The 16,462-nt window shown below is 47.6% G+C and overlaps 1 protein-coding gene across 1 annotated transcript in view; it reads left to right on the plus strand.

Annotated features, from left to right (window-relative positions):
* LOC131207769 (T-box protein H15-like) overlaps window positions 1-13,460 on the plus strand; it is a 51,666-nt gene extending 38,206 nt beyond the window's left edge. Inside the window, exon 6 of the mRNA XM_058200398.1 lies at window positions 13,380-13,460. Coding sequence (XP_058056381.1) covers window positions 13,380-13,460 — 81 coding nt within the window. The remainder of the gene's footprint in view (window positions 1-13,379) is intronic.
* Window positions 13,461-16,462: the final 3,002 nt, after the last annotated feature.

A 16,462-nucleotide genomic window follows, 5' to 3' on the forward strand; every position in this document is an offset into this window, starting at 1 on the left:
GGACAGACTGGCGCACGGGTCTCACCCGAAAGGTCGCAAATGTCCTCCAGATGACAGATCCTGCCACTGGAACACGTTTACGGTCCATTCATTCGGGGTACGGTAGTTGGTTTATGAGTTTCGGGGGGCACAAAATTCATCAACCAGATTTCGAGCAGCCGAGCGAATGATGAAAGGCACGATGCAAATTCGTACACCGAGCTGCACCTTCCTGCGGCTGGCTGCTGTCTTGCAAGATAGCAGAGGAACGCCCGAACGGGCCGTTGAAAGTCCCAACGGAGGGTATCGAGCGGAATAATTCGGCATTCTCGATGCGTCAACCTCAACGGCGCTGGATGTGCAATGAAAGCCCTGACAAGCATGACGAACAGCCCGACCGGAGCCATATCGTTCGAGCGTTCAGCGGATCGCCTATCGCCATCTGCCGGTTCAACGATGGGTGACATCCTTCTGGTGGTGGATGTCGCTGAGAGGAGTGCAGTTGGTTCATAAAATTATGACATCGGCAATTCTCATTAGTAGCGCGTGGTGTGACGGAAAATCCTGGGGCCCGCCTCGGAATCCGGAGCAGGGTACCCGGAACGGCCCGTGGCCGTTCAATAAACCCGACCCGAGAATCTGCTTGCGGGCGACGTGATTGGAATGCAGAACCATAAAGTTTTCCATCGGTCGTCCTCGGTGTCCTCGGTTTAGTTGGCAGGCTAATGACGACGATCGCCGGTTGTTGTCGGTTGATATGAAACCCGGATAATGTTATCCTCGCTGGAACTCGATGAGCCCCCGGTTTTAATCGCTTCCCTTTCCGGCCTAATACTTGATGGCCATCATCTCATCGCTGTTAGGCACAAGCGGTAGCTACCTCCCTCAGAAATCGGCATCTGGTTTCGCTTTCGTTACGATTCGGCTGAAGATCGTTATCAAACGATTGGTATGCAAATTGTTACGTGTATTGAAGATTATTGCCGTTTCGGTATAGAAACCGGCCGAGCCCCTTAATCAGGCGGGTTGGGCGTTAATCTAAGCAAAACACCCATATGTTTCAAATAAGCATACGTCTAAATGGGGCTGTAAATAGTGGGATTGCAGGCTGCGATATTGATTAAGTTTGACTGTTGCTTGTGGGAAACGATGATAGATAATGGTCAAGTTGTCTGATAAGATTGCCGTTCGTATTTGCGTATTAGGCATGCTTATATTTTTGTCGTAACAGTAGGAAAATTACATCAATTTACATGCTTTCTTAGAAGAGCTCGAAAACTTCGTTAGCCTTAAAATTGATTTTTGTACATTAAATCAAACGTTCATTACACCGAAAAGCGAACCCTAAAATAAAGCTAATAAGCAACTAGGAAGTCCGTTAATGTGCCACATCATACGAATCATACGGTCTGCGGACCTGCTCTACTGCCGAAACAAAACTGTTTAAATCACAAGCAACTTACGTAATCTTACAGTACTTAATTGTTTCAAAATTATTAAGTCGATTTCGTCCAACTTTTCTTGCGACAATAATCGCCAAACAAAATGTTAGCCAAACAAACCATAAGAAAAAGACGATAAAACATTGAACCTTTTGAACAGATAATTGAACCTTAAATTGGAAAATGGGTAAGTTTTATACAATGTAACGTTTTATAATAGTTGAAAAACGAAAATGCACGTATTGCAATGCATTTCAAAATACAATATATAAAGAGAACACGTATGATTAAAAAAAGGACATAACTAATAACATAGTGAAATGCTAGCAAAATAGTTGGAAAACCCAAAAAATACAGAAAACGGCTTGGCAACGGATAACAGAGATTGTCCACTGTCCATCTTAATACGATTTATAAAACGGTGGAAAAAATTTAAAACGATAGAAATAATAATAAATCCTTTCCATTCTACAGTTTTCCCATTCCATTCTACTCAATCTCGTGAGAATTTCACACGCAAATAAGCGTCACGTAGTCTTATTTTCTTCCGAACAATCCCACGCAAAGCAGCTGACCTAGGGCTTCGTTCCGGAAAACGAGCTTAATCAAGCAAAGTTCAGCAACGCCACCCAAAACCCGATCTCGGAGGACAGCCTTTCTGGTCAATCAGAAAATTCGAAGGCATTTCTCAACAGAAAAAAACGAGAACCTCGGCGCTGCCACAACACTCATCGGAAGCCGGCGTTCCGCCTGCCCCATCGAACGGGCCAAATCTGTTACTTTGTTTGTTTAAGGGTTGATTGGATACGCCATATTAGCCAAATAAATAAAGTCAACGACGAGACCAATCGGGGTTCAGCCGTACAAAGTGTCACATGCTCTTTTTCCGACAAGGCTCGCTATCTTTTTCCCTTCTCTCTCTCTCTCTCTCTCTGAAAGGACTTCATTCGCAATAACCTGGAATCGAACGGAAAAGACTGCGCGAAGGGAAACTGACCCGGCACGATGGCGGAACTGTTTTTGTTTGTGACGTTTCCGATTGTTTTTCACTTGCGGCGCTAAATTGGAACTGCGCCCCAAGGACCTGCGCACGGCGGTGAGGGTGAGCGATGACGGCGGGAACAGAGAAGGCTACCGGAACGAAACCATTCCTCTCGCAAAAGGACGAACGGAAAGAAAGTTCAGATCACTCAAGACGACACCGGAAAGACAATTCCTTTCCACCGAGCGAGCGGATTGGGAAAGAACGAAAAAGGACGAACGCTGGGCTGGGCTCGAATGCGGTGAAAGCACCACGTCCCGTGGTGCCGCCGAAGTGAAATCCGGGACCGGCGGTGGCGGATGGGGGTGCTATGCGAGCCACCGAGGCGGAAAAGCAACCCGGCCCGGCGTATGAAAAATGCTCCGGGACCGGGACACATGTGACGTATGTCAGGTTGATCTAATGGCTCTCTAATAAACCGTTCCGTTTGTCGAGATTGCAGTTTCCCTCCGACGGACGAAGCCACCCGGAAGGGACTTTTCGCTAGCAAAGCACAAACACAGCCACACGGTTTGACGGGCTTAGCGGGTTTGACATTCGACTCGGTTGTGTGGTCGGTGGTCGGCGTCGAGATGCGGGGTGTTTGTTTCATCTGGAGAGACAAACTGTCACCAGCGCGCGCAATGCACCCCAGGCGTGGCCGAGGAAGGGCCCGGGGACGGGACCACGGGTGGTCGCATCCTTCCTCCGGCGTGCTCACCATCCACCGAGAGGCTTCCCAATTGTCCTTTTTTTCTCACTTCTTCGCTCGGGGCCCGGGAAGGATAGAAAGGTCCTGATGGCGAAGGATCCCAAACACAGGGCAGGAAAATCAAAACTAACAAAGTCGAACGAAACACGCGGGTCGAGAAAAAAAGGACTCGCTGAAGCGGCCGCTCGCTCGGATGAAACGCTTGTTAACAATTGCCGGCTGACAGCAACAACAACAGCAGTGTGTGTGGGCTCCGGAGGTCCTCGCTCTGGTTGGCGTTAAATTTATGTTGCCCATTTGGGAATAGGTCCCCGGATCCTTCCTGCCCGATCCTTACGCTACGGATCGGGGCGTGATCGATATGCCTCCGGATGGCATTTGCCTACGCGAGGCGGCCTTAGTTTTCCTTTGCTTCGCACCTTCGGCAGGGAAGGTGCGGTCGTTTTTGGTCCCTCGTCGCTGTTGTCGTTAAAAAGGTGTTAGAAATGTAAATCTGTCACTGAAAAGAAAAGGCGAGACATGTTTGCAAATACACGGCCAGATAAGAGTGTTCCAAGAGCACGTTCCGCCTTTGACCCGCCGGCCCGGCCCGAGCTCGGAGCGGATGGAAAAGTTAATTACATGTTGATCCACACAACACAACGTGAAAGGTTCATTACTGAACAAAACGGAGGTGCCCCGGAGGGGGTGGTGCTCGGTTCAGGTGGATTTGGCCGTGATCCCTATCGAGCATTCGTAGGCGACAAGACGAGAGGTTTGAGCAACGATTCGAAAACAAAACCTTCAAATCATCTTTAATTTAGAGTTTTAAATATTTCCTGACTAAATTTATAGACATAGGCACTCCATTTCATAGAATTTTTCGGGAATAAAATAATGTCACGCCGATAGAAAGAGTAAAGATTTGGGAACTGTTCTAAGTTACTTGAAAGGATTTCATATAAATCAAACAATAAATTGCTGCCATTTTTTCCCAATACAAAATAGAAAGCGAAAAACATTTGGAATAAATCACGTGAAATGAACTTTAATGAGTGAACTAGATTTGGGAATTGGTTGAATAAAAATCACTGTAAAAAAGACTATATTGACAAAAACTCTGTTTATTATATCAGGAAATCTAAACGGTCAAGAATAAATCTAGACCGGCAAGAATCTATTACCCATTTTTTACGAAGAACCTATACGTATATCGTGTCTATTTTGGTAGCAGATGCTACAGCCTACTTGAAATTTAAATACCTATTGGTTTATAAGCTAAATAAGATGTTGGTTTAAACTATAATTCTTCCCTTACTTTAACAACAGATTACTTTTGTATCCTGTACATAGCGTCATTTAATGCAAACGAATTACGTTAAATGACAAACTGTTTTCGAATAGTTTTACGATTGACTTACTCAACATTATTTTGGCGCAGCTCAGAAACATTACGTCATTTCATAGTTTTTGTCTATAAACCAACATGAAATTATTGTTTCAATAAAACAACAGCTTAACAACGGTCACAAAATCAATTGAAACCGCCTGAATAAGGTGAAATATAAATAAATATAAATGGAAATTGAAGATACAATGCACTTATTTTGAATAGATAATATGATGAAAATTACCACAATTACTATGCGAAGGAAAGTAGAGATTTCACTGTGATGAGGATCAAATTCTAGCTTTATTCGATAACGTTTCCGTCGCATCGAATCAAACCAATCCATTGTAGAGAAAACGAAAGCATGGTTTAGACGTTTCATGAAATCTACTCCGGCCACTCTGGTTGAACGGAGCAATCGAAACGAAAATTGCAAAACTATACTGGGACATTCTGCCCTCTGACGGTACAGCCGTCATCCTGATCTATGGACGTACGTGAACCACTCGATCACGATCAATCTTCAAACAACGCTGCCCCCGAAGCGGGACGCTGCGAGGAAGCGAAGGTTCTTCGGGTCGGTGAATAGTTTAGGCACAAAATCGATCATTCGCCGGGCCGAAGATTGCCAATCAACCGGGGGCCACCATCTGCGCCACCTCGGTAGTCGTGATCCTCCGAGATTTCGGCCACTCCCGAAACTCCAGGTAGCGAAACGGGTTCCGAGGGCGCTACTCGAGGTGCCCAAATCCCGCGTTGCCCGTCGGACAGTTTCGGTTTCCTGTGACGAACGTGTCCAAAGAAACGCTGAGGCGTTTTAGAGAGGCTGTGGAAAAATGTCGCTCTCTCCACAACTGTCCGACATGGGCCCATCAGCCCGAAGGAATCATTCTCGCAGATTGATTTTCCTCCAAGAAACTCACCAGGCCCTTCCAGGCGGCGGTGCCCGCGGGGTTATTATTAATTCAGACCACCGTCGATGGCAACTGAGGCCTCTGGTGCGTGTGTCTGTGTGTGTTCGCGCTGAGAGATGCCCATGATTGATTAGGTATTTATCTCCACCTCGGACACCGGGGCTAAGCTTTACGCCAACCACATATGCCATCCATCGCACCCACAGCGCGCACGTCCTATAAGCCCACCTACTCCCGACAGCCATCGCGCGGAGCCCAAAATCCATCAGAACCGGGAACCGAAGGGGGGGATCAGCACGCCGGGACGAAGGCCTGACGACCGCCGCGATCGCGGAAACCACCCGGAATCCGCTGTCAGCTCGCGGGGACGAGACTTCATCTCCTTCTGGGCGTTGGAATTAATTGTTATCTGCGCTTCTCGATCGGCTCGGCGCGTCCCGACGTCTTGCAGCGCCAGTTGCGTGCGCAGTCGCGTTTGTCGCTTCCACCTTCCCCACGGCGAGCATCGAAAATTCTTCGGCACACCACGCCGAAAGGGCCCTGGCCAGCACAGAACAACACAATATTTGCCACTCTGCGCCACGCACGCGGCCGGACTGGCAGGAGTTACGGTATGCGCCACGAAGGTTGCCCGGTGATAAATCATGTTTTCATTGCACGAAACCAACTCCGGGAAAAGGGGTGGCGGTGGCAACCCCCGGCGGGTGGCGGTGAGGACTCACGTATCGGTAGAACAAACTGACGACCAACGATCCATAATCTAATGACAGGTTGGGGGTTTTTCGTTATTTTTTGAGCTACCGATGGTTGGCTCCCTGCCCGCCGGGGGCTCTCGATGGGACACTTGGAATGTCTCAACCCCCACCGATTCCACGCAAGGAACCTCGACGTGTGGTTGGCCCCATCGGCTTCCAGGAAACTCTCCATCTTGGATGGTCCCAACAGTGCCCGACCGACCACCTTGTTTTGCCTTCAGAGATTCATCACTCCGCTGACGATGGCTTCTGGTTTTGATTTGCCGGTTGATAGGAATTTCCAGCACCAAACGGGGCACCGTGAGGTAGAGGCCCTTTCTTCAGGACTTCTCAAGCTTTCTGGAACTAAACCCAGGCTCATGAAAACCGTTTTAGTATATTTCAATCGTTTTACAACGATTGGACGAATCAAGGTGAGCAATTTCGATAACAAGTTTAGATAATAGTAAGAAGACCAGGTTAATGTATCTATATCTTCGAATACCACAGTAGTAATATGAACAAAACCGGAAAACAAATTTGTTTGATTATCACGAATTCTGATGCCAAACTGTCAAAAAAGAATACTTTTTAAGTGTTTGATTATTTAGCACCACGTGACTTCTGGCTATTCGCTAACCGATTCGAGGCCATCACGAAGAATGTTTTGAAGGCTATTGCTAAAACGAACTTTTCGGATCGTTTCGAAAATTGAGACAAATGTATACTATAATGTGGGTAAATGTACTGCGTATAGTAAGAATGTTAATGATGACGACATAGATTTGGAAGAATTAACGAAGAATTTTTTATTTCTAACCGAATTCCCGGTATTGGAACGTATGGTTAAGCTGCTAAAGGATTCAGCTTCTGCAACAAAAATGCTGTCGATGTCCATAACGCAATTGAAGCATTTATTTAGAGACCAATATCTAACCTTGAATAAACTCATAGATTGTGGATTTTATGTACCACGGAAAGCAATTACTACAAGATTACTTAATTATGCTAACATAAGTTGTTTTTAACGTCACGTCAAGGAAACGCAACTCTTTACCTATATTATATTGACATTCATCAGCATGTGAATCGATTCATTGCATGTCGTATTCAGTGTAATCTATGGTGGAATTTCTCGCAAGATCGTACGTGAATCATACACAACAAGGCGATATACACAAGATCGTTTCGGTAGTAAACTAAAACAAGTAATGGCCAAGATCAGAAACAAAGCCCTTCCTAGACGAGCCACGCTAGATGTGCCATCCCTCATTTCTGCTCATCCTGCTGAGTGGTTAATCTGTTAATCTGTCTTAGCTTCATGGCCATAATCAACGCAGTCGAACCGTGAAAAAGAAACACATCAAAATCAATTTTAATAACTCCGCAGTCCGTACAGAACGGTCGTTCGGAACGGAGCTTCCTGTGGAAATAAATTCTCCGATTTTACACGCATTCGCGTTCTCCCATAACGGCTGATCGTTTCAACAAATCGAACCGAGCCAAGAAAGAGAAATACCGTCCAACTAGCCAACCCAGTCCCAGACCCAGCAGACAGCAGACAACTCATACTTCTGGAGACACTGAGGCCGAGCCGAGAAGCAGCGCATCTTACCGCACCGGTGAAATCACCGCTTTTTTTGGTATTTAAATTATTAACAAATTGCGGTCAATAAATTTGAATTTTACAAGCTCTTCACACAGAACCACGGATGTCCAGTGGATCCAGCGGAACGCCCGGGCGGCACCGGTAACGAAATGGCTGCGAAGAAAGCGCTCACAATAATTCAACCGAAAATTTATGATCTTCATAATCCACCGTGGAGATGTGAATCAGTGAACTCCGGGAGGCGAACCGATCTGGTCCCGGTCTGGCATTCCTCAACGACCCGTACCCCGTACCGTCTGGAGTCACATTCCCGGACCGACGACGAAGATCGGCCACGATCCGAAGGCCATGACCAGCAAGCAGAGCAATTGGAGGCAGAGTGCAGCTCTCTATTTTTGGGCGATACCCGAAACTTCTCTCCTAATCTCAAGTGCGGCTCAAAACCGCGAAGCCGCCATCTGTTGAATGTAGCGACGGAGAAAATGTAGTCACGGGAGAAAGTGGATCGTCTCGTTAGAAGACCACCGACAGCCAGGCACGCCACACGGAAGTGGCCTCTTCTGTCTGTCGGAAGCCCGGAATGCCTTCACGATTCGATTCAATCGATCCAGACCGACTTCCTGGCCGCAGTGCTTCCCCCGTTAGCAGACCTCGATTAGATACGGCCACAAATACGGGTTCTTTTGGGTTTCGTTGATGTTTTATGATGTTTTAGAAGCGAGCTGCGCACTTACACCGTAGGCACGCGCTCCGAACCGGGTGCGCCTGACTTATGGCCAGCAAACCTCCTCCAAATGCCGCCAGATAATGACAGGTCCTTTCCCCTTCGGCGCGTGTAGCGCGTGTGTTGAATAGTTTTCGATCGTGCCACACTCGGCCCGTCAATTTCCGTCTGGTTTCGGATTTGACTAATTCGAAAATTATCTTCCCTCCGCGCTTCCGGGAGCACATCCGGGAACATATCCCGTGGGTCGTCGGCGGACGCACTAAACGACGCCAAGCTGATGACGGTCCATCGGTCCATCCGGCGTAACTAGGGAATTGCGTGCCGGGGTCCTATCAGCGATAAACTTTACATAATTACTCGTTTGTTTATGAATGCTCTCTGGAGACCGATCCTGCCGGCGCCGGCCTTCGGTGGGCGGAATATCCTTCAATTAGCTGATGAACACGCGCACGGTAGCTAATCGGAATCAATTTGGTAATATTTCGGCTCGAGTTGAGTTTCGTCGTTGGAAGGCGTTGTTATTAATTTTGCGTTTGCGGGATGACTACACCGGGGACCGGAAGTCATTGAAGCACAATTTGGGAGAGCATTGAGGGAGGACAGGACCCATCGTGAGCTGCTCGTAGTGCGATAACCTTTGTCGCATAAATTTTCTCGAACGCTAACGGTGTTTTGTAACCTTCGTAAGCTTTGCACAGAATTTCTGTTTCCTTAATTACAGACAACAGTTTTCAATTAAATGTAAATGCTGGTCATAGGTCATAGGTCTAACAATAATAAGGTTAAACTACTGTCAACATACCCAATGTTGTAGCCGCCATTGTTCAGTAACTTTTACTTTGAAGCTGACTCCGCAATCCTGAGGCCTGCTTCGCTCATGTACCGAAAACAAACAGGAATAATCAAACACTTACTAAACCCCACCGACAAGGTTGAATTTAAGTCCATATTGTGTCACCGTAAGCTTATGACGTAGCAAACATTTCATTTCAACCATTTTTGGAAACTGTTAATGTTCGCATAAAAAATACTTTAAAAGGCACAGAAATGCGTAATATCTCCTCAATCCCGAACCGGTTCGTAGAACCGATCCATAGCCGGTTCATAATCAAAATTGTACTGGTTCGAAAACCTAACGGAATAGTGTGCCCTGAACGTTGCACAGTTTCGAGTTTAGATCAAACTTCAAAAAGGTGTTGCTGCCGGAAGAAGCCGCGAAGTTAACCCTTGGCTTAAGGTAAAGCAGTTTTCGTCTTTTTTTGTAGTGTCATAATTAAACCTATTAACAGGCTCAACGGAATGAAATTCCAATTCAATTTCTACAACGATTCGTTCCATTTTTCCTATAAACTACCTACGCTCGTGACAAGTGGTCAGAAGCCATCTGAGCCATCTGAGCCATCTGAGATTTAAATCCAATAGCAATTTTACGACGGCCGCGGCATCCGTAGTATCGCGTTAGAGTTTCATCCCAAAAGTCACCATAAGTCACAGAAATAACGACGTTCAGCGCGCGGCCGCACAGCATGTGACACGTCTATTAGTCCCGCTTCAGGCCGTTACTGGAGGGTGTGCCAGCACACAAACACCCTTTCGAGCGTGGCTCATCCCACTCCCATTATCATTCCAATCACTCGTCGATGCTGGCGATCCGCCGTTTTTCTTATTTAGAAAGTTGTACCAAAGTCTTACACTTCGCCCGTCGCGTTCATTCATAAAACTTAAGCCGCCATTTATGGGCATGAATGAAGCGCGCACGGAACGTGACTGAAGATGGTCAGATTTTTTCCTCGACCACCCCCCCCCCAACTTCTTCAATATGTTCCGTTTGTCAGGCTTTCAGGGTTAAAAAATCGAAGTCATTCAGCACCGCACGGCTCCGTTTTGTGGAAGTGTGAACCTAATCGCTTATCGATGGTCGTTATCGAGCGAGGCACCGATGATGGGCAAGGAAATTTAGTCATTTTCGTCCACAGCCGAAGAGGCTGCAGCACATTTTTCAAGGCGATCTACACCCGATCAGATCCGTTTGGTTGGTTGCTGACCGGTGGCTTTAATACACGTCGCACGTGGCTCAATAAGGGGAGAAGCAAACCCCGAAGGAAATCGATGTTTTTCGTTTGGATTTTCGAATGAAAACAAAAACATTGGAAACTTCCAAAATCTGCGTATTGAGAAAAATCCTAAAAATTGAGAACTATCCTTTTACTCGAAATAAGTATGATTAACCCAGTATTGTTCCGTTGGATGTGAAAATTCAGCCAGCCATATTCTGAAGACGTAAAAACATAGAAACTTGAAGATCCTAAAAACATAGAATTGAGTTAAAAATGCTGCTGGTGGCTAACGACCAAAGAAGTGGATATAGAAAAATTACCTCAGCTTGTGGTTTCACTTTACTACTTATCGGTCTCCTTGTTACTCCTGGGACAACGGCGGGCTGGCGGGCGATACTTTGGGGCCCCTGGGCCGCTCGTGTACCGTTTTGGGGCGTTTTCATGAATGGAGCTCCACGCGGGACTCGTGCGTTATTATTTATGAATGGATTAAAATATCCAAACAGAAAATGATCTCAACGATTTCTGGAGAATGATCAAGAATTCATAAGCCCCCGCGCGCCCACGATGATTCTTCCCCCCACCCGGGTTGGACTCCGGCTTGGCCGGACTCGCGGCCGATGCCCACCCGAGTAGCCGGAACCCGCGCCGCGAAGGGCATTTGCATTTTCGTTCGATTTTCGTCCCCACCCGAGACGGTGTTGATATTTTATTTTAATGTCATATTTTATAACAATTTCCATAATTTCTGGCTATTCGTTCGGGTAAAATATGTCTTCCGTTTTTGTCACGATCCACGACCGGTGTGTTTTATTTTTCTTTTTTTTCAACAGCTCTCCCGAATTGGCAATGTGCTCTCCGAGCGCAGAGCTTTCGCTGAAAGAGGGCTGAAAATTTCTTTTTAATAAACACCAAACACCCGAACGCCCCACCGGGCAGCGGGGCAAGTTATGGGCAACCGTTCCTTTGCCATAATTTTGTGACACACATTCCTGCCACCCCTCGTCGGACCCTCGACCAACCTCTCCGTAGAGCGCTCCCCGTTGCTGGTCGCATAAGTTATATTCTCGCACTATTTTTGGCACCTCTTCCTGGCTCCGTGTCCTCGCCGTGGGGGGGCGGGAGAGCTCTTCTGGCGCACCTCCTGGCAGCGGCCATGCGGGAATCGCTGGCAATCGAAATATCATATTACGGCACGATTATGATTATTAAATTATAATTCATATTTGCATCGCGTTTCGGGTCGAATTTCTTCTCGCTGGGAGTTTTCCTGTCTTTTCCTGGCCTTGCCAGAGACGCAGAGGTCTCTACTGTCCCGGGCATCGAGTATCCCGGGCAACCCCGCGGGGCAGACCAATGGCCGTTTGATTCATGGCGAGACTCGGGAGACTCCGAGCCGAACCCCCTTAAGAAGCTATTGGGACCGGACAGCAGGCGAGCCGGACTCCTGGGAGTAGGAAAGGTTCGAAGCATGCCGGGGGCCAAAGCTGTATAAAGATTGTTTGTTATTGTGCCGGAACATTCATTTTTAAGCATGTTTCAAACGAGTCTGGCTCAACGGACTCCATCGTGTACAGTTGGCTGATTAAGTATTTATTTCAGATTAAGGCAATGGGTCAAGCGATCTAGTTGACACAGGAAAAACTTGAAGCTAAAGTTTACAATAAAGACAGATCGGAGCCCAGAATCGGGATAGAAAACGTACAAACAAAACTAAAGTGCACGTCAGAAAGAGAAGAAATAGATAAAGTTTTTGCACTGGTTGAAGGACATGTCGAAGTTCAATACACATGAAACGCAATGATCTGGCTATATTTCATTGTTGGTGAGAACTGGTGGACGATTGACTAGATAACCCGCTCAGGTGCGCACAAGAGAACCTTGGCTAGTAAGAAGCTGCCAGCGATTTAAGGAGTTACAAGCTTGGTCGGTTAACATGGCCGGTTGTTATACTGGAAACAACAGGTCTTCGAGTTGGCGTCTCGAGTGAATCGTCTTCAAACTCAATCGCATCTTCCCAACAACGAATCAAACGATTTACACTAACTTTTTCAAGAATTGGGTGGACCAGATATCAAACGACGGTGGCACTGTTTTGGAGACACATTAACAAAAAACCACTACAAAACGTTGTCAATCTGAAGCCTTGTTTTAAAATGGCTTACAATCGGCGGGAAAGAGTTTCAAAATTGGGATCCAGCAGTAATCCCCACTGCAAGTCAACCAATAAATCCACCAGAAGATCATCCACGGCCCGTTTGCAGCCTTAAAATTATTACGACAGAAAAGTAACGGAGCTTTACGCAATTATTATAACTCGCCGTACTCGAAACGTCTGCTCCTGCTTATGGACAAACCCGTGGCTTCACGCTCCGCGGGTCGCCGAATTACGCCTTCCGAATTCTAATTACACATTCATCTCGCACAACACACAGGGGCTGGCTTTTCTCATAAACGACGGAGGATTCTCGCCTACGGCATACATCGGATCCTATGAGCAGTTCTGTTGCACACACCGGAAAATGGGGGCTCTTCGCTTTTCCGGCCCAGATGGAGGCTAATAACTCACCCAGCCAGCATCATTCGCCCGGCGCGCCCTTAATCTGCCGTCTTCTGAGAGTGTTGAATGGGAAATCTTCACCCGAAAAAGGAGAAAATTGTCAAAACGAAAACATTTAGATACGAATCTTTTCTTCGAGCTTGCGAATCCACCATCCTGACGGGATGGTTGGGCCCCGTTCCGACGCTGTGACTTACGTATTTCTCGGTTGTTAATCTTCACTAATCTGTGTAATTTATCTCTTGACTTTTACAGCCGGAAACCCTGTTCGGATGCCGGCGGAAGAAGTTGGGTTTGCGCCGCCGGGTGCCGGAGCCTTCGCCACTGCCGAAGTAGGAGAAGGCTTTGCTCCGCAAACTTTTCTGGCAAATAAAATTCCGTAACGATGAAAACATCGAACCAGAAGACCCGCTCGACTATCGAGGGCCTAGGCCCTCCGGGGGAAACCTAGTGAAACGCTGCACGATGGAAAGCTGCTGAGTTCGCAACCGCCCGGGTGTGCTGCCGATCAAGATTGGTGGAGGACGTCCTTTTCGAGGACAGTTTTGGGGGCATAAAACTTTCCGCCCATGCGATACGCTACGGACGGTTCCATTACCAGGGTCCGGTGTTGTAGTTCCCGAAGCCTTGCTCCGGGCGACCAAGACCAAGACGAAAGCTTCGCCCGAAATTAGATCCAGATTGGGGTGGAGTGTCTTCGAGTGTTCCTACTGGCTCAAGGTGGAGTTGGGTCCGTGTGGACCCAAAATACAAAAGTCCCGTTCGAAGGACTTACCATGTAGCAGCCTTACAGTGTGTCTGTGCTGGGTGGTAAGGCTTCCCCTGAGAAGGTGTAAAGTTCTTTGTTGCTGTCATTTAGATTCCTGACTGCCAAGAGAAAAAAAAACAGCGAAACAGCAACACTTCCGACGGGCTCTGGAGCAACCGGTTACCGATGTAACAAACGGCTCTGTGAATGTGTTAACAATTGTGACCCACAATTGGTCTTGGGAGATGTTTGAGGTGATCTTGTTTTGTAAGGACCTCGAATAAATGGATAACAAACGGAACCCAGAAGCTGAAAAAAGCGTTGAAACACAAGGCTCGTCTGCAAAAACATCTGGACCATAAAAAAGGGAGGCAGCCTTAATTATGTTCTAAACCAATAGTTTGACCCACAAACTGACCGAGCAGTGACACAGTTTTGATACACTTTATAGCACTGGCCACATGTGACTCAAAAAGCATTTGCGCACCTTGCGCCAGGCTGTAAACCTCGTCGAAAGGGCTTGTCTCACATACCGTTGTCCTACACGAGTTTATTGGCATCAGGACGTGATCCGATCCGATCCCGATGGATGTCCTAGTTTTAATTAATTCTTTACAACACCGCTTTATGGCGCAACCCTTTTCCGAACTGCCCGGGACCAGTTGAAAGTAGGACACGATTGGCCGCACGGCGGCCAAATCGGAACGTAAGGATATACGATCGATGGATGGCAACCCAATTGGCTAGCGAAGAAGCGCGGCGCCTCCTGTTTTGGGTAGGGCCGGCCGACATCCCGGCAGCTGTCCCGGCGTCGTCAAAAGCAACGCATGCCCAAATCAAGATCCTGGCCCTCGGTCCATAAATGTATTAAATGATTTTATTTGTTTAGCTACCATTCTAATTAAACTTAGACATTGGGGCTCCGTCCCGGTTCCCGGTCGGTCGTAAAATCCGGGGCCCCTTCCCACACTTCCGGGGACCACACCGAAACGTCCGAACGGAGGCGTTTCGGTCGCTCGAGTGATTTTCGAGCGCCGAGCGAATGCGAGATCTCCTTTCTGCGCCCCTGGCTCACCTGGAGCCTCCGGAGCCTACGGAGCGACACGGCTTCACGGTATAAAATGCAAATGATGCCGAATTTATGGCACTTCTTCGCATTCGACGCGTTTGGAAATTTATTATTCCGTATCGTAAAAGCCGTGTAAAGCCGGCCAGTCGCCGGTCGCCACTCGCGCGCGCAGGATTGCGAGCCTGCCAATTGCATCGGTTTATCGGGTTTATCCGAGCACCACATCTTCCTATGCTGAGCCCCTGGGCCGAGCGTCTCGAACGGCTAGACAAATGTCCGTGGCAAATTAAGCCACTTTATTTCTGTCTTTTTCCCTCTCTCACCCAAAGCCTCGTCGCCGTTGGTGGCATTTGACTCGCTGGGTGGAATGTTTCTGTTTTAGGGGATGGTGGTAGAGAAGGAGCCTCCAAAAAACCTACGGCTCCCTCCCGAACCGATAGTCGTCTGGTCAGGAAGTTTAATAAATTGGCTCTCATTAACCGCGTTGCATGCGATCGCCGCCGTCGGTTTTTGGGTCGGCTCTTCGGTCGCCACCTCCTAGACAAGCATAACCCCGACGAGAGCATAAAAAACGCACACCCACCGAATGGTTCGTAATTCAATAACGATTTCAAATGGCTGGCCCGAGCCCGGCGGCGCCCTTAATCAGCGGGTATCGCTTCCCGCGCATCTGCGTAATGCGCGCATGGCCCCGCAGGATCTCGACACCACGACCCTGCAAGACTGACTGACTAATGGCATTAATTTTTTTAGCTCTGTCAAAATATTTTCCATCGACCGTTGACTCGACGGGTTCGACGGTAGCTACCGATAGTTATTGGACCAGTTTGAGGACCTTCAGAGAATACTAACGCTGCTCACTCACGATCGTTCTAGTAGTGCGTAGTTCGGTGTAACTCCAGCCGAGTGTAGGCTCTTTTTCGGCTGATTCAAGGGAACGGTTTGGCCCAATTTAAATTATAGCCACCGATCTTGACCGTAACAAGTAGGACGTGCTACTGACTAAACGGATGATTGAGTGAGGTCGATTAACCCTAATCAGACGACTCACCAACCAGTTGCTACTCTGGCCGCTCCGATCTGCTCCATCCGTCGCACAGTTTGAAACTCCGTTTAATTTGGACAATCATACTGCGAGAAAACAATCAATCCTATTAACGAACAAAAAAAAACCTAAAAATCATCACCAGAAAAAGAGAAGAAAAACAGTTTGGCTTCATTTTGCTTTTTCTGTATGTTAGTTGGTTATTTTACATCGGTTGCGGTGGCTTTCGGAACGCAAATAAGCGTCGGTTATGCTCCTCATCGGGAGTCCCGCGCTCCGAGATTAGTGGCAAAGTTATTGTGAAGGTAAAAAACCAACATTGTCGAGTGCCACTTCGGTTGGCAATAAAAGTGAACGACATCGGCGAGGCGAAATAATCCCAATCCCAAGGACCCCAAGGTCCCCGTGCGCCCCTGCTGAGAGAAAGTTTGCCATTTTTTTTCTCGTTTGTGTCGAAAACTAATCGCCCCGCCAGC

This window comes from Anopheles bellator, chromosome 2, assembly GCF_943735745.2.
Source record: "Anopheles bellator chromosome 2, idAnoBellAS_SP24_06.2, whole genome shotgun sequence".
Classification (NCBI taxonomy): Eukaryota; Metazoa; Arthropoda; class Insecta; order Diptera; family Culicidae; genus Anopheles; species Anopheles bellator.